The sequence below is a fragment of the Cydia splendana genome, chromosome 6 (genome assembly GCF_910591565.1).
Source record: "Cydia splendana chromosome 6, ilCydSple1.2, whole genome shotgun sequence".
NCBI classification, from domain to species: Eukaryota; Metazoa; Arthropoda; class Insecta; order Lepidoptera; family Tortricidae; genus Cydia; species Cydia splendana.
The window spans coordinates 3,679,747-3,704,154 of record NC_085965.1 but is presented as its reverse complement, the minus strand read 5'-3'; the positions used below and the strand labels follow the sequence as shown (position 1 = coordinate 3,704,154).

General features: G+C 36.1%; 1 protein-coding gene across 1 annotated transcript in view; it reads left to right on the top strand.

Moving 5' to 3' along the window:
- Window positions 1–6,057: 6,057 nt before the first annotated feature.
- The window catches only part of LOC134791331 (heme peroxidase 2), a 104,815-nt gene continuing 86,464 nt past the window's right edge, over window positions 6,058–24,408 (top strand). Inside the window, exon 1 of the mRNA XM_063762347.1 lies at window positions 6,058–6,249. Coding sequence (XP_063618417.1) covers window positions 6,233–6,249 — 17 coding nt within the window. The 5' untranslated portion in view covers window positions 6,058–6,232. The remainder of the gene's footprint in view (window positions 6,250–24,408) is intronic.

Here is a 24,408-nt window from a genome sequence, read left to right as displayed (position 1 = left end):
ATCAAACTACGGAGCCGATTTTTAATAAATGATCAATCAATTCGTTTTCAAGGCCGGGGTGTCACAATTTATATTTTTAACCGACATACAAAAATAAATGTTATATTCAGGTTATATTACCTGTAGTTCCTCTTCTGCCATTAAGTACATTCTATGTCACATAGCAGTTTGCTTTTATAAGTTCGTTCTGTACATTTATTTTTACCTAACTGACGATGAAACGTTTGTAAGGTTTTTGCATGTTTGTAAACTTAATATATTTTATACAGGGTATGGGTTAACTTATTAGCAGGAGTGACTTAGGCTTTAAGATCAGTTGAGGCAAATAGATACACGTCCTCCTTTGAAATAAAAGTACCTATGGCGAGTATGGCGTAAAGGTTATGGCCCTTCCCGTTGCTGCATTTTTCCACCAAGGAATTCAAACATTTGACTTGTTAAGCCACATATTCTATTATTTGTAAATAATGCCTAACCTTACTCACATACCTCGAGCCCCCTTCCATCAAACGTGGAACAATTAGCCATTAAACTAACACAGCACGACAATTGTCTCGATCATTTCGTAAGCGCCCTGATTCTGGGCTCCGACAGTCTCACGTGGTTTTGCGATTTCTGTGCTCCATGTGAATCATGCTGCATCCGTGGTAAACTACTTTGTAATTAAGATTTGATTAAGTGAAACAAACAAGAATTACATATACCTATTGTTTTGGAATGGTACATCCATACATACACAATTACACATTCATTGCTAGAGCACTGATGGCCTAGCGGTAAGAGCGTGTGATTTTCAATCCGGAAAACCCCGGCTCGTACCAATGAGTTTTTCGGAACTTATGTACGAAATAATCATTTGATAATTACCATTCGCTTTTCGGTGAAGGAAAACATCGTGAGGAAACCGGACTAATCCCGATAAGGCCTAGTTTACCCTCTGGGTTGGAAGGTCAGATGGCAGTCGCTTTCGTAAAAACTAGGCCAATTCTCGGGATTAGTTTTGAAGCGAACCCCAGACTCTCATGAGCCGAGGCAATAATGCCGGGATAACGCGGGGAAGAAGAAGACATCCATACATACACAATGTACACATACAAGACCTCAGGCTCCCGTCAATAATGCGTTATTAGGGTTCCTTACCCAAAGGGTAAAAACGGAACCCTATTACTAAGACTCCGCTATCCGTCTGTCCGTCTGTCTGTCTATCACGAGGCTGTATCTAATGAACTGTGATAGCTAGGCAGTTGAAATTTTCTCAGATGATGTATTTCTGTTGGCGCTATAACAACAAATACTAAAAACAGAATAAAATAAATATTTAAGTGGGGCTCCCATACAACAAACGTGATTTTTTTGCCGTTTTGTGCGTAATGGAACCCTTCGTGCGCGAGTCCGATTCGCACTTAGCCGGTTTTTATTGAACTCTAGTCAGAGTCCTAAAGTTATTCTAGTTCGTTGACACGGCATAACTCCATACTCCATGGAGCTCATCAGATTAATTCAAGCCTGAGATAAATCTATTGTCTGAGCCAAAGAAGATTAAGAAAGACTTGATTAATTAACTATTGTTTCTGACGACATTAGTAAGAAGCCACTGCCCGATTCCAACTTTAAGATACGTCAAAATAATAGATCTAGAAACGATAATTATGGAGTAGATGTGTCAGTGTCAAAAGTGACGTTTTTGTTTGAAGAAACGTCACATTTGACACTGACATACCTAATCCATATCGTTTCTAGATCTATTAACTGACGTATCTTAAAGTTCGAATCGGGCCGCCAGTCGTCAATAAATTGACAGTGAGCTACGTGGGACTGGATGATAAATATGTTCATGAAACTTGGGGTCAAAGAAAAAATTCGAAGGCGAAGAAAAAATTTGGGGTCAAAATATTTCGAAACTGATCTTCGGGTATTTTCATTTAACTGGTACCATAGCCGGTTAGCAATCGTCACAAAACTGACGGTCAATGTCAAATCCCATACATTTTGTCAGGAATGTGACGGTTAGACGTTACTGAAACACGACTTAAGTCGCGCTTTAAAGTACAAGTTAAATTGAAAATGCCCCTTCAATTGTTAACACAAATATTTAACTTTATAAGTATGTACATAGTTGAAAATATTATTTTTTGTCTATGAGTTGAATTTTATCCTACCTATTAAATAAAGACACGGACAAAGTGCCAAATATATGTATACACGACCTTATTGCCCACACATTAAGGTCGTGTATACATATTTTTCAGTCCGTGTTGTAACACGGACCAGAACGCTCAGCCCTTCCCATTTTGAATGTTATGTAGCGCTCAAAGTGTACGCTACTTACGCCCTTACGCTCCACGCAGGTCAGACAGTTCGCGAAAGTGAAAGCCGTGCGGTCACCACTCACAATCGGGTAAATATTCACGTGTTATGTAATGTCGGATGTATTATCGATCATGTGATACCTGAAGTTACGCTTAAACGTGTTAAAGATAATGTTTGGGGTCAATTTTACACGGATTGACCTAGTACGAAACTAAAGCGGTTTTTGAACTGAAAACTTCTCGGCGCTGTGCAGTTTTTGTGATGGGGGAAAAATGTTAAACTCGCGACAGGTAAGATTCGTAAGACGTAAGACGGACACGTGATCGAAAAACTGTTACAATGTCATTGAGTTTTTCTTTATTGATTTAAATGCCATCTAGTGAGTTTCCCTCTAACTGGTACTAATATAACTCGAGTACTAATAGTGATGTGCTTAGGGGTTTCAAGTAATGCGATGAAATAACGCTAGATGGCGTTAACCTCAATTATACATAGTGCTGCAGACATTTTGCACTAGATGGCGCTGTTATTAATATTTTTGAAGTGAAAACTGAGTTTTCACTTCTGCCGGCACTCCCGGAGTGCAACCCGTTGTTTTTTTATACCACATCGGTGGCAAACAAGCATACGGCCCGCTTGATGGTAAGTTGGTAAGCAGTCACCGTAGACTATGGACGCCTGCAACTTCAGAGGTAATACATGCGCGTTGCCGACCCTAAAAGCAAGTTTCTTCTCTCTTCAGCGTTAAAATAGACACGGTAGAGATATCTGCATCTCATTTCTACGTATTGCTGCGGCCCTGTCGTTAGAAGTAACTTAAGGTGTGAAGAGCTTAACATATTAATTTTGTACTGGAAATAGGGCGCCTTGCCCTGAAAGTGTTAAGCGGGGTAGATTGACTAAATTGACGAGATTTCTACCGAACTGTCCAAATCCTCATATAATATAAGCGCCAACGTTCGTAAAGAGAATACGATGGAATCATTATGCACTACATTTGTACTGGTATAGGTACCTACTTAATAAACATCTTGAATTCGTGACCCTGTAATACCCGGAAGATTTCAACCTCGAATTCCTGAGGCCATAAGGAGAAAAAAATGTAGCGCATGTATAGTTGGAATTTGACTCAATAAATTTGCAATAAGTACCTATACATTTTTGGCATTTTATTATTCGGCAAAGAAAACAAATATTTTAGTTCATTTATGAAAACGATAAAAAACATGTCTTAGAACGAAATATCCAAGAGGTTTTCTTCAGTGCAGTTTTTTGATGAATCTCGAGATAGTCTTTTTATTGCCAACGATGACGGTGTCGATGATACCGGCGTGTTTGCAATTATGTCCAGATTTTTCATTTATGGAGTAAGACTAATTTCTACATAAGTGTGCAAGACTACACAACCTTTTTTTATAATTTTACCTTTTTAGGGTTCCGTACCCAAAAGGTAAAACGGGACCCTATTACTAAGACTCCGCTGTCCGTCCGTCCGTCCGTCCGTCCGTCCGTTCGTCCGTCCGTCCGTCCGTTCGTCCGTCCGTCCGTCCGTCCGTCCGTCCGTCTGTCACAAGGCTGTATCTCACGAACCGTGACAGCTAGACAGTTGAAATTTTCACAGATGATGTATTTCTGTTGCCGCTATAACAACAAACACTAAAAACAGAATAAAATAAAGATTTAAGTGGGGCTCCCATACAACAAACGTGATTTTTGACCGAAGTTAAGCAACGTCGGGCGGGGTCAGTACTTGGATGGGTGACCGTTTTTTTTGCCGTTTTTTGCATTATGGTACGGAACCCTTCGTGCGCGAGTCCGACTCGCACTTGCCCGGTTTTTTGCCAACGATGTCATGGTATCGATAATACCGGCGTGTTTGCAATTATGTCCAGATTTTTCATTTATGGAGTGAGACTAATCCTAAATTGAAATATCTTTTCTACATAAGTGTGCAAGACCATGGTCTAATAAAATGGTGCTCATGGTCTTCTATTCCCAGAGTGACACAGGCCTACGTCACAATAACATGGCCGCTATATATAGCGCTATCGCATATTATCATATAGCGCTGTCGCATGATGACGTAGGCTTGTGTCAGTTAAGTGACCTAGAAAAGACGGGAATAGAGTACCAGGCGGAGTACACTATTATACCATGTGCAAGACTACACAACCTTTTTTTATAATTTTTTTTTTTACGTTTTTGATACTGTTATTCTATTTTTATTATTTGTCAGCAGGCCTATTATGGATCGCTTTATCCACGTGATAAAATAACTATCACTTTTTAACTCCGCGGGATAGAAAGTGACGGACACCGTTTTATCACGCTGTCACGTAGACAAAAATGACCATCATATCCGTACAGATTACATTTTGGTTCTCCGAAAAGACTATAAAAATAAGAGTTAGCAACCCGGATTCTAATTATAAGTACTTACGATTTAAGAAAGATCCGTTAGATTCGGGACTAGATCCGGATGATTTATACAGGTTGGATCCGATGCGGGGAGTATTAAGGTTTATTTTCTAACACAACAATGACTACTGCCCGATTCGAACTTTAAGATACGTCAATTAATAGATCTAGAAACGATAATTATGGATTAGATGTGTCAGTGTCAAAAGTGACGTTTTTGTTTGAAGAAACTAGATCTATTAATTGACGTATTTAAAGTTCGAATCGGGCCGAAGTCATATCATAATCGATTAGAATTTTTGCCCTGAACTATCTCATATATCCTTTACAGAAATTGTACTTATGAATAGGGTATTTTCCTACTAGTCAAATCAGTTACTTTTTTAGAACTGTCAAAACGATTTGCTAATTTTGTTCTAACTGACAGGCCGATACCGTCCGGCGGACGGTTAATCAGTGGGCCCCTTTAAACAATGGCGCGTGACCAACATCCGCGTGCTTAAACAACCATCACTTAAATATGCCTATTACGTATGTAATGATTAAGTACCTACCTACTAAATATAAGAACAGACTTACCGCCACTTGCACCATTCCACTAACCCGGGGTTAACCCGTTAAACCTGGAGTTACCATGGTTACCAGTACAATTTGACACTTGGTTAACGATTTAACCGCTTAACCCCGGGTTAGCGGGATGGTGCAAGTGGCCCTTAGAGTTACACCAAGAAAAGTCTGCAGCGATTTTGATAGCCCACATAGTGCCAGCGTTATTTTAAACGTCAAACTTCTATGAAATTATGACGTATAAATAACACTTGCACTGCGTGGGCTATAAAAATCGCTGCAGACTTTTCTTGGTGTAACCTTAGTACAAATTTAAATACTAATAACAGCTTCCTCGCTCAACGAATAAACGTTGAGATTCAGCGAGGAAATGCTGCCAGTTTCCTTGGCGCTATATCACAGGGGCCTTCATTAGACATAGATTTTTAGTTTTTTAAGTATTAGTTTTAGTTTTGTAGGTAGTTTTAATTTTAGGTTACTTTATATTGTAAGTTTACAAACTGCATAAATACAATCCTAATAAAATTGTGATTTATTAAAGTAAATAATCTAAAAATTTGGTTTCAAATCAAACTGTAAATTCCGCAAAACAAAATCTTAAAAGTAGGACTGTCGAGCGAACGGTCAGCGTGTCAGTAGCGCGTGATTCGGCGGGACGCGAAAATTCAATTTTGTCACCGAATACGCAATCGAGGATCGTCATCGGACGTAACCGCCAAGTCTTATTGGCAACTTTCTCTCTCGACGGAGCCAGGCCGAGCGACGATCCGAGCTTCATTCTACCAATAACAGCGAGCCCGCGTGTGCGGACGCTGCGCTCGCGACCCGGTCAACACGTGAAAAAAAAACCGCCGTTCCATTTTCAAAAGTGTTCGAAAACTTTTCGTGTTTCGTTGTGCGTATGTTTGTGTGATTTGTTTATTATCAAGGCGGCAACATGGGAACTATTAAAACGTAAGTTCCATTTATAAAATTTAAAGTGCATGGTCTACATTTAATTTTAATGTTCAAACAAAAGAATTGTCTCCTGTCCTTGTTGCTAAGTTTCGAGTGCAGAATTCCTCTCGTCTAGAAAATGTAGGACAATGCCAGTCACGGTCGTAAGCTCACGTAGTCAGTCACAATTTGGAACTAAAGTTTCGCAAAATTAACCTACATAAAAATAATACTTTGATTTTATCGAAAACACAAAGATAAAGATTATTTTTTCAAGCAGGCATACTACAATGCGCTTATGAACATCAAATAAAGCTACACCGGCTCTAACTCTACACTGCTCGAGAAGATTTAAATCCCTCCTAAATTAGAGGAGGGTATCCCAATATGGGACCGGCAAGAAACTCTATAATTATACAATTATTAGCTAGGTGATATTATATAATTAACCGTCATATATGTATTATACACGCTACGAATTCGTAGCGCATAATATATGACGCTATAGAAACATGTTTCATAAGTTAATTTCCTGTTAATCAAAGCTTCTATCTTCCGTACGCTAAAAATGGAGACTAATATATATTTATGTTTTTAAAGTTGCGTGTAAAAAAAGATGGTTATGTTGGAATTTTAATTTGAATATCTTAACTACCTACGTACCTATTTGTTGTAATCCATACTATGAAGTTTGTAATATGTATCTAGATATATTTGGTTTTTAATATACAGTCAGCAGCAGAAGTTGCTAAGCGGGTGAGGTGTTCAAAATTACCTTGACGCGCTCTTATTCTCTTAACAATAGAGTCGCGTCAGGATCATTTTCATCACCTGGCCCGCTTAGCAACTTCTGCTGCTGACTGTACCTACTAGAAGAGATTATTTCAGCTAATTTAACACCTTCGAGACCGATTTATTATGCTTATATTGCTTATTGTTACCATTTTCTCACACTTTCTAAGTTCCAAAAAACTTACTCTCCAGTCTCCCCACGAGGCCACGCAGAGGTCGCCGGCACTTAGTGCTCCTAATGTCACTTTACAAACAGTTTTCAAAATATTATAGGTACATAAAGTTGTCAAAATACTCAATAGGTTTACTACTACTACTAATAACACTATAACATTGGACATATTTTGCTTAGCTAACATGCTAGCCTAACATGTAAGCTCAGTACCAAAATTTTTAAAACGATAAAAAAGTACTACTCAAAACTCATTAGGAATATAGTTTTTTTTTTACACCAAACTAACAAAACTTCCGTGAGACACAGACATAATAATATTAAATATATTAAGAACGGGTCACTCACGTATTTTAAGTCAAAAACGCTCGACATGTTTCACTCCCTACCGAGTGAAACATGTGTTCCACTTAAAATATGTGAGTGACCCGTTCTTAATATATTTAATACACCAAATTATTTCATTAAACATTAAAAAATTACATATATTTATTCTTGTTATACGTGCAATATTTAGCCAATAAATGACATAATAAATCTACTTTAAACTATTTTCCAACTACTGAAAAGTTTTGAACATAATCTTAATATTGTAACTCCCATATTTAGGTAAATCTCCTCGGACTTGGTCAATTTCAAGCTAGACTTTTTATTTGTAAAAGGAAATTAGCTAATTACTTAGTCTCGCTTACACCACCGATATAAAGTTAATGTCACGCTTTTTGTAGTAGGTAACAAAAAGTTAATTGAATGGGGGACCATTAGGTATTAAACAGTGGATATCGATTTTGATCTTATAATTGACTTTTTTTTAGATACTGTACATCACTTAGTTATATTTTTTATTGTGTTTGAAAAGATTCTGAATGTTAAGTATATTTTAAATTGGGATTATTTATATTCAGTGTCTAATTTAGTGTACATAAGGCTAAATCAAAATGACACGGTGTAAACCATTTTAAATGTTTATTATTTGAATGAGTAAATGAAACAGCAAAAGTTATCGAGAAAAATCTAAATATTTTAATTTGCATCTTGCAACGATTACAAGTTTTTTAACATTATTTTTAAATGCTAGGTATGTCCTTCAATAAACCTTGGTCACCTGTAGCGGTATCATGGTCGCATTTTTATCACCTGTCATGCAATGCGTCACTTTCGCACTTATTTATTTGTTAGAACGTGACAGGAATGGTGACAAATGATAAAGAGCCGACCATATTAGCCCTAAAGCATCGGTATCATGGTCGCGGTTTTATTACCTGTCATGTCATGTGTCACTTTCGCACTCCGGCCATCTTAGTCCTACTGGGTGCTAAAATATAATGGCTACAAATATAATGACCACCAAAAAATACTTTGGTACCCTAAATAAAAAAATCATGCTTACCAAAAAAAATTACTGAACACCAAAAAAATAAGGCCTAAAATTACAAAATTACCACCGTTTTAATTACGACTGCACTTCAAATTGTATTCGAATACCAAATATATTGAATGATCACCAAAAATCATTAATGATCACCAAATCTTGAAGACCAAATTAATGCGATATTTTCACCTAAATAAACCACTATGATTACCAAAAAATATATACATATTACCAAATAAAGTAAACTGATGCCAAAATTACTAGCCCCTCCCGCTCAACCCCCCGTACCCCGCACCGCATACCTACCTAACCTAACCTACTCTTCTAGTAGCATACTGAAATGCTACTAGAATAGTGGGTTAGGTTTGAACTGCGACCCTTACAGAAAAGAAATGCTACTAGAAAAGTGGGTTAGGTTAGGTTTGAACTGCGACCCTTACAGAAAAGAAATACTACTAGAAAAGTGGGTTAGGTTAGGTTTGAACTGCCACCCTTACAGAAAAGAAATGCTACTAGAAAAGTGGGCGAGGTCAGGTTTAAACTGCGACCCTTACAGAAACGAAATGCTACTAGAAAAGTGGGTTAGGTTAGGTTTGAACTGCGACCCATACAGAAACGAAATTCTACTAGAAAAGTGGGTTAGGTTAGGTTTGAACTGCGACCCATACAGAAACGAAATGCTACTAGAAAAGTGGGTTAGGTTAGGTTTGAACTGCAACCAATACAGAAACGAAATGCTACTAGAAAAGTGAGTTAGGTTAGGTTTGAACTGCGACCCTTACAGAAACGAAATGCTACTAGAAAAGTGGGTTAGGTTAGGTTTGAACTGCGACACATACAGAAAAGAAATGCTACTAGAAAAGTGGGTTAGGTTAGGTTTGAACTGCGACCCTTACAGAAACGAAATGCTACTAGAAAAGTGGGTTAAGTTAGGTTTGAACTGCAATCCATACAGAAACGAAATGCCACTAGAAAAGTGGGTTAGGTTAGGTTAGAAAAAGATGACGAAGTGGATTTATTAATTTAATAGCATAACGATATATTAAATATTTGCACATTTTTAATTAAAATGTGGTTACAATTTTGGTGGTCATTTACTATTTTTGGGTTTACAATGATTATTTTGGAGTCATTTGCTTCAATAGGATAGCAAGATTTAAAAATTTGGTTAGAATTTTACATTAAAATGGAGTTCTAATTTTGGTGGTCATTTACTATTTTTGGGTTTACAATGATTATTTTGGTGTCATTTTATTTAATAGGATAGCAAGATGTAAAAATTTGGTTATTATTTCACATTAAAATGGGGTTTGAAATTGGGTCATCATTTACAATTTTTGGGTTAATAATGATTAGTTTGGTGTCATTTCCTTTAATAGGATAGTAAAATGTAATAAAATTAGTAATCATTTCACATTAAAATGGTGTTATAATTTTGGTGATCGTTTATTATTTTAGGGTGGTAAAGTAGATTTTTTTGGTATTAAATTTTATTAAATCTGGTGATCAGTTAAATAGCAGCCAAATATAATAGTCGTATGCCGATAACATTTGTTTACCAATTGTTTAGCTTTACCAAACATGTTTGACGTCTTCTTACTTAACTGTTGACCGCTAATAGAAAAAATCGCATTGTCAATTACATAAGTAAATATTGTTGAAGCTTTGTGTGGGTGTGTCAAGGATCTGGCTTTGCGTAATAGTCACTGACCCACTTAGATGGAATTATAGATGAAATAATGGATATTTTAACGGAATATAGATGGTATCGTTATTAATTTTAACAGAATAGGTACCTATACGATATTTATCAAATAATTTATTTATAACTAAATAAAATAAAAAAGCCTTTAATTTCTCAAACACAGTTACAATAAATAATACATCCGTTAAAACTACCAATAAAAAAGAATGTATGAGAACCCCTTAATTTAATTTAACTAATTTATTTATCTAAAGAAAATATTTATATACTTACGATATTCTCAAAAGAGTAGGTATAATTGTCGTTTTTAGTGCCAAAACAAATATTCTAAAAATATATTTCATCTTAATAAACATACATAATATCGTAATATTAAATTGAGTCAATAAAAAAATCCATATAAAATCTTATCGATTTTTTGATTTCGGTAATTATCTATTTATTTATTTTTACCATAAACTAAGAGTCAAATAACTTCGTATAAAGCTTAAAACCTAACTTCTAACATAGATTATTCTAAACTAGCTAATTTTACATGTACGTTTACCTCATTCATTAATGCACAGAATTCACAGTTATCTCAACGCATGGCTAGTTCAATCTTACATCTGACGAAGGGATCTTCCTTACAAATTGCTGAATAATACTGCTATTTGTCGACGATAATTAAATAAACAGATACTGTCTTCCTTGTTGCATTATTGAATAAAATAACGTTCTTCGTGTTGGATTTGCTTACAATGACTAGAATCATTTAAAATAGCATTAGATCTCTATTTGTAGGGGAATTTGCTTCCGTCGTCTATGTTTCCTGACAAATACGATCTAAGCCTTTACAAAGCAAGACTGAATCATAACCTTCCTGGCGCTTTTTTAGTCACAGCTCATGGCAGCCTGAGGCTCGAATAGCAACTATTCCCAAAAATTGGCGTAGGCACTAGTCCGACCCGGGGTTTGAACCCGCAACCTCCGGATTGAAAGTCATACGCTCTAACAATTAGGCTATCTACCAGCGCTCTTTAGCCAGACTGAATAAGATATGTACTTATTACTGAACAAATAAACTTCATCTTATTCCCTGTCGTCGATAATCTCTCTCTCTCCTCAGCATTATTATTGCCATCTGATTGTGGGGTCTGCTTTTCTGGTCTTATCTCTCCACTTCGCGCGATCGGACGTGTCGTCTACTGAAACGTCGCAGGCCCTCATGTCTTTTTTTATATTTTTGTCGTCGATAATAATAATAAATAAATAAATATTGTAGGACATTATAACACAAATTGACTAAGTCCCACGTCCCACGGTAAGCTCAATAAGGCTTGTGTTGTGTATACTTAGACAACGATATATATTATATACATATTTGTAAATACTTAAATACATAGAAAACACCCATGACTCAGGATCTAATATCTGTGTTAATCACACAAATAAAATGCCCTTGCCGGGATGAGAACCCAGGACCATCGGCTTCACAGGCAGGGTCACCCACTAGGCCAGACCGGTCTTCAAGATAATTATCATTTATTCTAACTCAAAAATGAATACCTACTCCGTTTGTAGTTTTGATAAAATGTGTGATTATAAGACAATTTCCTCATGGTGTTATCCTTCTCCGAAAACATAGTGTCATCACAAGTACCGAGAAACTCATTAGCACCTGCTGATAATTCACATAAGTTAAGTAGGAATTCCCATAAATATCTGCAAAATATTATTGATGAACAATCTAGTATCCTTTGAAGCGGGGAAGACCCACGCAACAATGCAGGCATTTTTAGGGTTCCGTACCCAAAGGGTAAAACGGGACCCTATTACTAAGACTTCGCTGTCCGTCCGTCCGTCCGTCCGTCCGTCTGTCCGTCCGTCCGTCCGTCCGTCCGTCTGTCACCAGGCTGTATCTCACGAACCGTGATAGCTAGACAGTTGAAATTTTCACAGATGATGTATTTCTGTTGCCGCTATAACAACAAATAGTAAAAACAGAATAAAATTAAGATTTAAATGGGGCTCCCATACAACAAACGTGATTTTTGACCAAAGTTAAGCAACGTCGGGAGTGGTCAGTACTTGGATGGGTGACCTTTTTTTTTTGCTTTTTTTTCGTTTTTTTTTTTGCATTATGGTACGGAACCCTTCGTGCGCGAGTCCGACTCGCACTTGCCCGGTTTTTTGTAAATAGCAACTTTTCTTTTTTTGCTATTGTCGTTCATTTTTTCTCGGTTTTACCTCTTTCTTGGCTTGGGGAATATTTCTAACCTCAGCTCGTAACAATAAGGGCCACTTGTACCAATTGGGTTAGCCACTAACTTGGAGTTAACCTTTAACGCAGGGTTAAATTGTATTGGTAACTCCGGGTTTAACCTTCGGAGTGGTCATTAACAGGCGTTCCCCTCTGTCGAAAATAGGCGGCCAATGGTCAACCACATGTCAACCACATGTACATGTATGGACTGACGTTTATCTGACATGGCTATGTTTACGTTACGTATACATTTGATGTGCCCCTCCCCCGCAAAAAACGGCAGACTATTTTGTACCGAAAATTATAGACATGGCGTCTCCGTTGGTTATATCCTCTAAGGGTTTAACCGATTAACCCCGAGTTAGTGGCTAACCCGGGATAGCGCAACATAGAGTCAACTTATAGAGAGAACAAAGTGAGAGTGTCATTGTATAAGTTATATTTCCATAGAATTTTTTTAATATTATTATAACAATTTGTCATTGCAAATGCCATGCATTGTTAGTTTGGTCCGACTCTACCCAATATAAGGAAAAATCATTTGATAATTATGAAATGATTTTCCGTACATTTCCTTTGGTGAACAAAAACATCGTGAGGAAATAACACTTATCATTAAGGTTCAGTTTCTCTTCTGAATAATAAATAAATAACTAAATAAATAAACAACCATAAACAGATAAACACTATGCCCCTTATTCATGAAACTTTACGGGCCTGATTTAGTTAAATTATGTTTATCCCTTTCTTACAAATACATAAGTCAAAATGACAGATAAAGACAAACGATTATTAGCTAATTGAGGTTTGTAGCGCGTTTATGAATAAGGGGTTATAAACGTGGCTGCGTCAATTTACCTATACTGGGTCAAGCAGATCTTGTCAGTACAAAAAGGCGGCAAATTTGAAAAATGTAGGCGCGAAAGGATATCATCCTATAGAAAATTTGAATTTCGCGCCTTTTTCTACTGACCAGATTTGACCATCTTTAATTGCCAAGCGTACCCCGGATTTTCTTAGGATGCAACTGCGAAAACACTAAGATGGAAAGGTTTTATGAGAATTGTTTATACATAATAATATTTTGCACCAGTAAAACTCTAAAGCTTGTATGAAATAATACATATATGTAACCACCGCGAACTCTAAATATGTGTATCTCCGTCCCTCTAGCTTAATCCATAAACGCTGCCCCAGGGCTGCCCTAGGGCTGAACACCTGGAGCCTAGCTCCCGCGGGCCGGATTGGACCGCTGTCGGCGGGCCGGATTGGAACGCTTCGCGGGCCGGATTTGGCCCGCGGGCCGGGGTTTGGAGAGCCCTGCTCTAGCACGAAGTAGGTAAAGCGGTAGATATATTCATCGTCTTTGAATTTATATTTTCGCAATAGTTGTCCTATAAAACAGCTGTTTAACGTTATCAGTTAACATGGGCCTAAGGATAACGATATTACGTAATGGGTCCCATCGAAATGCGGGTCGCGTGTGACTTACATCACAAGGATGCGCAAGCGATTGCAAAAGCAAGTTCGGATTAGTTCTACGTGCGCTATTCTAACCGATTTTGGATGGTTTCAGTGCTATTTCGTAACATTGAACTACTCCGAGTACCTATGGAGAATTGATGTAGGTATATAATAATGAAATGAAATGAAATATCTTTTTTTTTCTGGCTGCTATAATTGGCCCATACCTACACAAATACATTAAGACTACCATATTTAGTCTTCTTCCTCGCGTTTTCCCGGCATTTTGCCACGGCTCATGGGAGCCTGGGGCCCGCTTTTACGAAAGAGACTGCCATCTGACCTTCCATCCCAGAGGGTAAACTAGACCTTATTGGGATTAGTCCGGTTTCCTCACGATGTTTTCCTTCACCGAAGCGACTGGTAAATTATCAAATGATATTTCGTACATAAGTTCCGAAAAATTCATTGATAAAGCCGGGGTTTGAACCAGCGACCTCCGGTTTGAAAGTCGCATGCTCTTACCGCTAGGCCACCAGCGCTTTAGTACACAGTAGGTATACATATGAATTATGTAAATATATATTAGTATTTTTATTTGTGTACTTTATATGTATTTTATCAAGTTTTTCAGTTGTTTTCGATAGTTCTAATAAATATCATCTTTCTATCTCCTTACACCATTTTTACATGTCTCTGTTTGGCCCGATGGTTGACTGGTAGATAATGCCATTAGGCATTAAGTTAGCCATTTGTACATTATTTTTGTATATTGTGCAACAATGTTTAATAAATAAATATTTACATATTAATATAAACGAAAACTCTTTAGTTTATTAAAGGCAAACTAATATTACCATAAAATAAATGTTGTTGGTTAATTCTGTCTGTTTTGACGCGAGATTCATAGGTACTGAATAAAAGCTCCCATAAGTCCATTACCATCAAGAAATAATGATGATAATTCGAGAATAATGTGGTAATATTCAGTAATTAACAATGGACAGTTAATGCATATATGTTAATTCTTAGCACTCATCTCGGTCACGGTTTGCATAATTACATAAAATTGTATATAGCCGGGTTTCTTATAATTTGATTGTAATAACACACTATGCGAGAAAAGGGAAATTTTATTCTCATTAATTCAAATTCAAATTGTCATAAATGAAGTGATCTTGGAAAAAAAAACAGAAATTTTATCTATATTAGCATGCTTTCTTGAAAATGATTAATTTTTAACTAAAATATTATTTTACTTGACTTCTGCACAGTGCTCATCAGCCTGTATGGCTGATCAAAATTCCAAATTCAAAAAAATACTCTGCAATTAGGCCTTCGTTTCGTTTTTTACCTACGATCCTTATCGGTTTTACGCAACAGGGGATCCCGTCTCGTCTCTTGCATAAGAACACGTTCTGATTTCTTCCCGCCCGCGGCGGTACCACTTTCATTAACTAACCACGAATTCGCCAAAAGCTTACGCGCAACCAATTGACGTATCTCAGTTACTTTTTAAAAGGAAAGTAGACGATCGCTTTTTGATACAAACGTTAGTCCCCGTATTTATTTATGTTTTATTGTAAAAAATGCATTTAAACTTAATACGGAATGGCATTCTCCATCAGTTAACTATAAAAAATATCTAAAATATATTCGCCTTTTTTCACTCCTAACTTTTATACAGATTAAAAAAAAAACCACTCACTGCACCCACCTTAGCAAATTACTGGTGTTTTTTTTTTTTTTTTTTTTAATTTATTTATCATAAAGTACACAACACTTTTATAAACATTATATTCCTCGCCAAACTGCAATTGCAGTTTGTTGGCGAGATCGCGCTCATCTTCACAGACATACATATTATGCTATGCACTAAATACTAAACTTAACTTAACAACTAAATTCAGGTATATTTTAGTACAGTTTAAATGTTAGGGTATATTATCCAATAACGTATTTTTTAACTCAGTTTTAAATTTAGCCCTACTACATTTATTTTCTTCCCTTAGGTAGTTAATTTCGTTATACAATTTTGGTATCAAAAACAAATCAGTTCTTTTGCCATAATAGTTTTTAGCAGTATTTTGTACAATTTTTTTTAAGCCTTATGCTCTTTGTTCTATATCTACTTTGTTTCAACACCTTAAATTTATCATCAAAACAATTTTCTACTGCTATCAAGTATTGCACCTTTTGATGTATAGGAAGTATTTTACATATCTTGTACAATTTGTCGTAATTCCCTTTAAGCCTATTTTTAATTTTTTTATTAACTAGGTATTTCATAGATCTTAACTGTATTTTTTTAATTTCGTCTAAATAAGTATGAAAAGTTCGACCATAAACACTTAGACCATAATTAATGATTGAGTCCACTAACGTTTCGTCTCGTAGTTGACTGGTAGAGCATACCAGCATTAAGTCCGCCTTTAGGAAAATGGTCCGCCGGATAATGGGGACTACGTTTGTATGGAGAACCGGGCGTCCACTTTCATCTTAAGCTGTATAAATATTTCAAGCCACTTCATCCACTCTTAAGTCGAAGTTAAACCATCTCAAAGGTGCGATCTTTAGTTACGTGTTTGAAGTAACTGGCAAATCGGTAATCACATTCCGGCATTACTTTTCATTCATAAGTCGGTATTATGTAAGTTGCATAACGTTCTATTATGCGTGCTCGATAAGTTTAGCTTGTTTGCTTAGAGTGTTAAAGCGATATTTACCTATAGATTTAATGCGAGGAATTATTCTTAAGTGTTTGGTTCGGTCACCTACTCAGAATGGGAGAGGATCGGGCTGTCAAGAGGGCGTTTTTGGGACCACCGACTGGTAGCCGTCCGGTGGGTCGGCCCGGGTATCGCTGGGAAGACAGTGTGACGGCGGATCTGCTTCAGCTTAGCGTCAGTAACTGGCAGGAAGTTGCGCAGGATCGGGACAGGTGGCATGCTCTCGTTTCGGAGGCCAAGATTCTCTTTGGATCGCTGAGCCAAAATAGTTAGTTAGTTGCTTATACATAGTGTAAGTAGGGTAATGTGATGTGTTTATACTCCAAGTGAGTAAGTAGAAAATTCTAATATAAAATATGATTTCCTGTTGCCTATGGATGTGGATGAAAGGTGCTTATTACTCTTAGATTGAGACTTAAGTTCTAAAGGAAAGTTAATAGGAACCAAAAATATTAATCATAAGTTGTGAAAAATTATAAATCCAACAGATTACGATGCGCAACACCTTTTCGTAACTTTGGTGCCAATTTGGCGGAAAACGTCACAGCGATCAAAGAGTACAGCCTAGTTTGCTTTTCCTTAGTTCCGTTCCGATCTTATTTGTGTCGTAATTCCTTTGTTAACAAAACACCGGGAGTGCTATTTCGCGATAGACCCGTCTATAAATGCGAGTTAATATGTGTTCAAAACGCAAAAGTTTTAAATATTATAAGTGTAAGGTTTGGCTATAAATATGGATAAAAAAAACCGAGAAAACTTCATAGGAACTTTGCAATTTTTGAAAATTCTCTTTGGCAGATTGCTAAGTTAGGCCGATGGACCAAACGAGGCACGGGCAGTTGCGCGCACTATTACAGCATTGGCGAATCTTCCTTCCTCGGTTTGCGTAATACATACATGATTCTTACTTAACTTTTGTTTAGCGGAAATAAATATTGCTAGATGCTTCATGTTAATTTCTCATTTTAGTCCGGCGTTTTTAAGGCAGGACGATAAAGTAACGAGAAAGAAAAATCACTACACTTTATAAAAGGCTGCCGCGTCTATCTGAATGTTCGCGATAAACTCAAAAACGACCTACCTGATTTTCAATCAATATGTAGACTGATTCTTGAGGATGGTTTAGGTTTAAAATGTGTTAAGGTTTAGTTTAAATTGGTTGAAATATATTTATATAATATATAAGAATCACGTTTAATTACGATAGTAAAGCGTAATTAAACGCGTAAAGCCGGGGGTAGCTAGTAATTGTGTATATTTTTTTCTTTATTTATTTTTTCTTGTGGATCTGTAAATAGTTATTAAGATATACCTATTATATTCCTAATTCGTTTTATCGTGTCATACTGATACTATTGTAATATATTGTCATACTATTGTATCAAAAGCAAGTAGTAATATTCGTGGTTGTTTCAAAGCAATATTAGGTATTCTGGATGATGTTATAGAGCGTATCTGATAAGCTAGATGAGATGATAAAATAACATGACGGGCTTATCGAGTTTTGACTCATTATAATCGTTACTTTAATCAAAAACCTGTCTCATGTTCGACATACCTACCTACTTCGAAAAAAAAAACAACGGGTTGCGCTCCGGGAGTGCCGGCAGAAGTGAAAACTCAATGACATTGTAACAGTTTTTCGATCAGGTCACGTGTTCGTCTTACGAATTTTCAATCTGTCGAATCTTACGGTCACGTGAGCTGTCGCGAGTTTAACATTTTTTCCCCATCACAAAAAGTACACAGCGCCACTAAAGAAGTTTTCACTTCAAAAACTCACATGTTCATTTATGGCACAAAAATATTTTTCTCTCACGTGAAATTCTTAATTGAAGCAATCTTCGTTTTCCACATATCAATAGCATTTGCCTACTAAACTATAACCTATGGGCCCGATTCGGATTTTGAAATAGACGTCTATTAGACATCTTTTAGACATCACCAAGATACGATAACGATATGTTTAAGATCTAACCTGTCAAATTTGACATTTGCGCGATTCTCTCCAGATTATCTCCATACTGTTGAACGATTTCCACAGGATATGACTTAGAGATCCAATTCACATTTAATAGATAGGTATATCTTACTCTATCTAACGTAAAAGTGACATTGGTTGCCCGAATTGCGCTGCAAAAGAGAACTAGTTGATATCTAAACTATAACGTCCAGTCTATATAGAATGGATCTAGTACGTCTCTTGTGAATATCTTGAAGTTCGAATATGGCAGTATGTAATTATATTTTTACCTTAAACTGCTGGCCCTCCGGCCTTCACGTCAGTGATAATAACGTCCCTTATAATGGCCGCTTGATATTTATATGTCTATTGTACTTTGACCCGTCTCCCAACGTAACTGCTAGACGAAGGCTAGCGGGACGATTAGCCTAAAACTTATAAATAATGGACTTGAACTGAGTAATAAATTGTTTCTTACGATATGTAATTGTCCGTGCATATTAAATTGAAGAGATGTTTACACAAACAACATAACTGCTTAGAGCGGTTGACACTTTTTTAAGAACATTGTTAATCGTTTCAGGTGTCAACCAGTGTAGTCAGTTATGTTGTTTTTGTAAACATCCCTTCAATTGTTAAGCACTGTGTGCGGGTTTCAAAATGGAGGTCTTTAAATTTTTTATTGGATTTTAAGCATTTGACTAAATTTAAACTGATGGTAAGTACTGATGATGTCTATTCACTCATCTTGAAAAGATCTAAGTTATTAAGCTTAAGCTGGGAATAGATTAGCAAGAACTAAGTTCCACTCCGTAGCCGTTCGCATAAAAAGGCTGTAAGGAGAGTGTTTAGGGGGTATCTAGCAGAGGCCCTACCGCGAACCACGTTCGACGTCTTGCCTCCCTGTCATACTTACGTACGAATTTACAAGTGCGACAGAGAGGCATCACGTCGAAAGTGGATCGCGGTAGGCCACCAGAGTCATTATTAAAACCCTCGCACTCTAAGTGCCCAAAACGTTCGGACCTTATGAAGAAATGTCATTTGAGATATTTTTTTACCAGATTTTTTCGTTTTGTTAAAGCGTTCGCTAAATTTATTTGTATGGGAAATTTCATACTTCCCTGCTGTTTGACGTTTATCAGTCTGTTAAATGTGGTTGGTGCAACTGGGCCTTAGTCTTTGGATACCAATTAATATAAAACAAACAATAACACAACAAAGAATAAAAAGACAGAGCAGGAAAACATCAACCCAGAGAGCATAGACAATGTTCATAATGCTCTGAATTTATTTAGTAACCATATTTCAATCCCGATTTATCATTTAAGAACAAGTCTTAGTAAGTACCTACTTTCTTTACAAGATTGACATACTTTACAAAATTTGCTATTCTATATCACAAGCAAAATTGTTCTACTTAGATAAATAGATAATTTGTTAAGATACTGCTGTGACGTGTACTCAAGAGGATAGAGTTAGACCAAGAAAAGTCTGCAGCGATTTTGATAGCCCACGCAGTGCAAGTGTTATTTATACGTCATAATTTCCTAGAAGTTTGTCGTTTAAAATGACACTTGCACTGCGTGGGCTATCAAAATCACTGCAGACTTTTTTTGGTCTAACTCTACCTTATAATGTAAAAATATTTTTGGTGTAGTAACACAAAAGGTTATCAATGAGGAAATATTTATGGACCATTTTAATTAACTAAAGCAATTAAATAAACTCAGCAACCGCCGCTTCGTTTAATAACAATTAATAAAACGATTACATCTCCGTATTTAATAATACCACACACATATATTCATAATATGATTGCAGTGCGATGATTAGTTGCATGGATACCTATTTATTTTGTCTGTATTTATAAGTAGTTTTCAATATTGAATTTATATTTATTGAATTCGATATATTTTGTTTAAATAATGAAAATGATGAAACTACTGTAATATATCAATATCAATACAGTATCAATACAGTTAGCAATACTATTCGCTTAGCACCTTTGCATACAAACTTCTATGCAGGGAGGGGTAAGTTTTTATTGCAGCTTACTGTACATAAATGTACCAACTTAAAATAAAAAAATAGCACCTAAGTTACATTTAGATAAAGCATATACTTATGATGTTAAAAACCTAATTTTCATCCGGCATCCGGCTATACAATTTTCACACAATTTTTAAAGATTTGTCTCCCACTTAAATAACCATTTATTAGCTCTATGATAAATTCGGAAGTATAATCTGTCAGTAATATGTAGTACAATTACACACTTAAGCCATAATTGTTCTGTAACTCTAGTGTACATTTCATTCCATAGCGTGACGTGACGTACGCGTTTGCGTTAAGTGTCATTTTGTATGGGATTTTGAGTTTTCAAAACGTCCCGCTTGGCGCGCTGTAAAATCCCATACAAAGATAAACATAACGCAAACGCGAACGCTCATCACGTTATCGAAAAAAGTTTATCCTATCGAAAAAAGTTTATCCTAGGGTACCTACTGTAAGCCAAACTGATTTAGATGTCAGTTTAGATGACAGGGGCCTTATTCGACATGCCACTTTTGACGTCGCATGTTGAACTTCCGTTGAATCGAATCATTACTTCTCGAAATTTGACATTAGCAATCAACAGTTAGGTGTCAACCATTATAAACCTTAAAGTAATAATAAAACAAAGTTGTTTTTGTTAAATTATTGGTTGTACCAAATGAACTATCTGCAGTTGATGAACTTCAACTGTTGAATTGAAGTTGACGCGAAATCCGACAGTTGTACATGTCGAATAGGGGCCCAGGATACTTTAATTAATAGTTCAACGCATTACTCCGTACCGATACAAGTTACGTTTGTGTATATTATCTGAACTAATTGCCGATGACACTTCGTTTAGTTCATTTTAAATTAAAATACCTCCCACTCATCACGCGGTCATTGTAACCGTGAGAAAATATTTACTCCGCGACAATGCATCAGTGATCGTCGCTTGTTAAAGTACTTATAGGTATTTACCGCGTTTCCTGGAGTATCTAATAATTATAAACTGTTGTGGAGAAATTATTTTCCATTTATAGTAGCCGCGTGGGTTGAGAGTTGTGAGCAATAGGGCAGTTGGGGCACGTGACTTGCTTGTACAGCGCTTGGCTTGTTGCAAGTCAAAATAATCTCCATACTTTACGAAGTTTGTGTAATTACCAGACATCGCAAATTTTATAGCATTTTCGGTGCAGCGAACTGGTGTTAACGGAATTGGTAAACAATTTCAACCCTAATGATTAATTAGCGTTAATATTAACCTTAATTTACCATTTGAGTTGGAATTATCTAATATACCAATTCCGTTAACACCACTCCGCTGCACCAAAAATGCTATAAAATTTACGATGTCTGGTAATTACACTCGACAGAACAGACATTTTAAAGCATTGAAGGTCCAAGGTTCACAAGTTCCACAGAATTGCAACCACTGGGAACTGCAACACAGTGAAAACTAACACAGTGTGAGGAACTGAGGACTTCAACTACAATACTTTTTAAGGTTTTTTAACCATAATGATTTTTTAATATTTATTAATTACTAAGTATCAATACCATTCTTTTTTTGTTGTTGTTGTCTGAGTTTTTTCTTCCTTTTATGAAAATATTTTGCCGTAGAACAGTGACATTCAAATAATATTCACACCTTAACGAATATATTCAAAGTTAGTTTTGGATCGTATTTAGGAGTGTCTGAACTATAGTCGGGTGGTTTTACGGTACCTACAGTCTAATAATTATCCATTTTACAGTAAAGTTTAGCGATTCACGTGATAACCCGTCTTAGGACTAAGCTAAATGATGCCGTTCTCTAAAAGTCTGTATTTTTAGGTATTTAAATAAAAGTAAACAAAATATACCCTCAAGTAGCTCTTTAAGTCAGTGGAAGGGTAGATGAAAACATTACACGATCAAATAATGTAGGTTAAAGTCAGGTCGTTCAGAGACAGATCCAGGCGGTTTTGTATTATGTTGTTTAACCAATAAATGTTATAATTACGAAAATGTACAAATTATTTGTTTACGTTTATTTAAATACCTAAAGTTACAGACTATAAGGAGAGTGCAAACAAGTCCTCGACGCGGCGCCAGCAGCATTGTAAATGGTTACCTAACCCCGCGTTGCGGCAACGCGTTGCACCATCTACACCCGACACCATGCTAATTGCTGGCGCATTCGCCCCGATATTGGCGGATATCGAATTGGTCTCGTGACTGTTTTGTAAACCTAATTATTTATGGTCCTTATGATAGTGCAATATTGTATACGGAACCTAGACCGTTATTTAATTAACAAGTAGGTACTTTGACAGAAAAAGTGTACGGTCAAAAGTAGCGTATCGCACTTTACGTCAAAAGTAGGTACCTATCTACCATTCTCTGATAGGTTAACAAAAAGAAATATGTATGTTTCTTTAAATTCAATGTTTTTGACTGTTGTTTAATTGTTAACATGTATGTACGCGTATTTTTATTGCTATTTAATTCTAGTTAATTTATTGATTTTATTGTACATCAATGTTAATATTCGAACACAATCTTTGTATTGTTATATGAATAAATAAATAATAATAATATAGAACAATTAAACTGTTGCAAATACCTTTGCCGTCAGCAGCTGTTAGGTCCCTTTTGTGTAAATGATAACAATTATACATTATTGGCACCAGCTGTTTTCACGGTAAATAAAATGGATTTGTTTATTTTATTAACTAATCAGGTGGCTTTAGCGTTTTTTATCCACTTTAGACTCCTTTGTCAGCATCATTGCGATTACCATATCATTTAGGAGTGTGTTTTGTTTTTTACTAGTCATTCGACATTCTTGTTATCAAGTTTATGCTGATTTTAACAGGCAAGGCGCGGCAACGCCGCCAGCCTTCTGGGTAGGGCTTCCAATACCGGGATCCCGGGATCCCGTCTGTTTAAACAGATTTTTCAATACCGGTATTTTTTAATGAAATACCGGGATCCCGGTATTTTCAAAAACAAGGAAAATGTGCCTATTATAACGTTTAAAATCTATTAAAATGGTCAAATTCGGCTGTATCAAGAAGATAACTTGCCAATTTAATTAAAGAAGATCATTTAATTGAAACAAGATCTGTGCATATGCGTTAGATAAATATTTGGTGATGAATTCTGATGTTCAGGATATATTAAGGGGCTACCCCACGCGAATGACCTTCGATCTGAATCCCTTAGTTTTCTAATGTTTTTTGTAGCTTATTATATTAACAACAACAGCTTGAAGTAAAATATACTGCAAAACGTAATTCAAGACCAAAAAAAGTAAGAAAATGTTGCCACTTTTTACTAGCGCGTCTTGTATTTATGCAAAAATAAGTATATAAAAGTACTTTTTTAAATCGCAGGAGTAAAATTACTAATAAATAAATTATCTTAGCGTGATTATTTATCAAAAGGAATTTACTATTTTACAAACAAATTATTGCAGTGGCAACATTGTCTTACTTTTTTTGGTCTTGAATTACGTTTTGCAGTTTAGTATCCTATATTTACTTCAAAGTTCATCGCCTTCGAGATATTTGGCATCAAAGTTGAACAATTTTAGGCTAAAAACTGGTTTTCTGGCCATAACTTTTGTGTTAATTAGTTTAAAATGAAAACCCTGGACACGTTTCTCGAGACGTCAAATACGAACCCAAATATTTAGATTTCGTACATGTAAT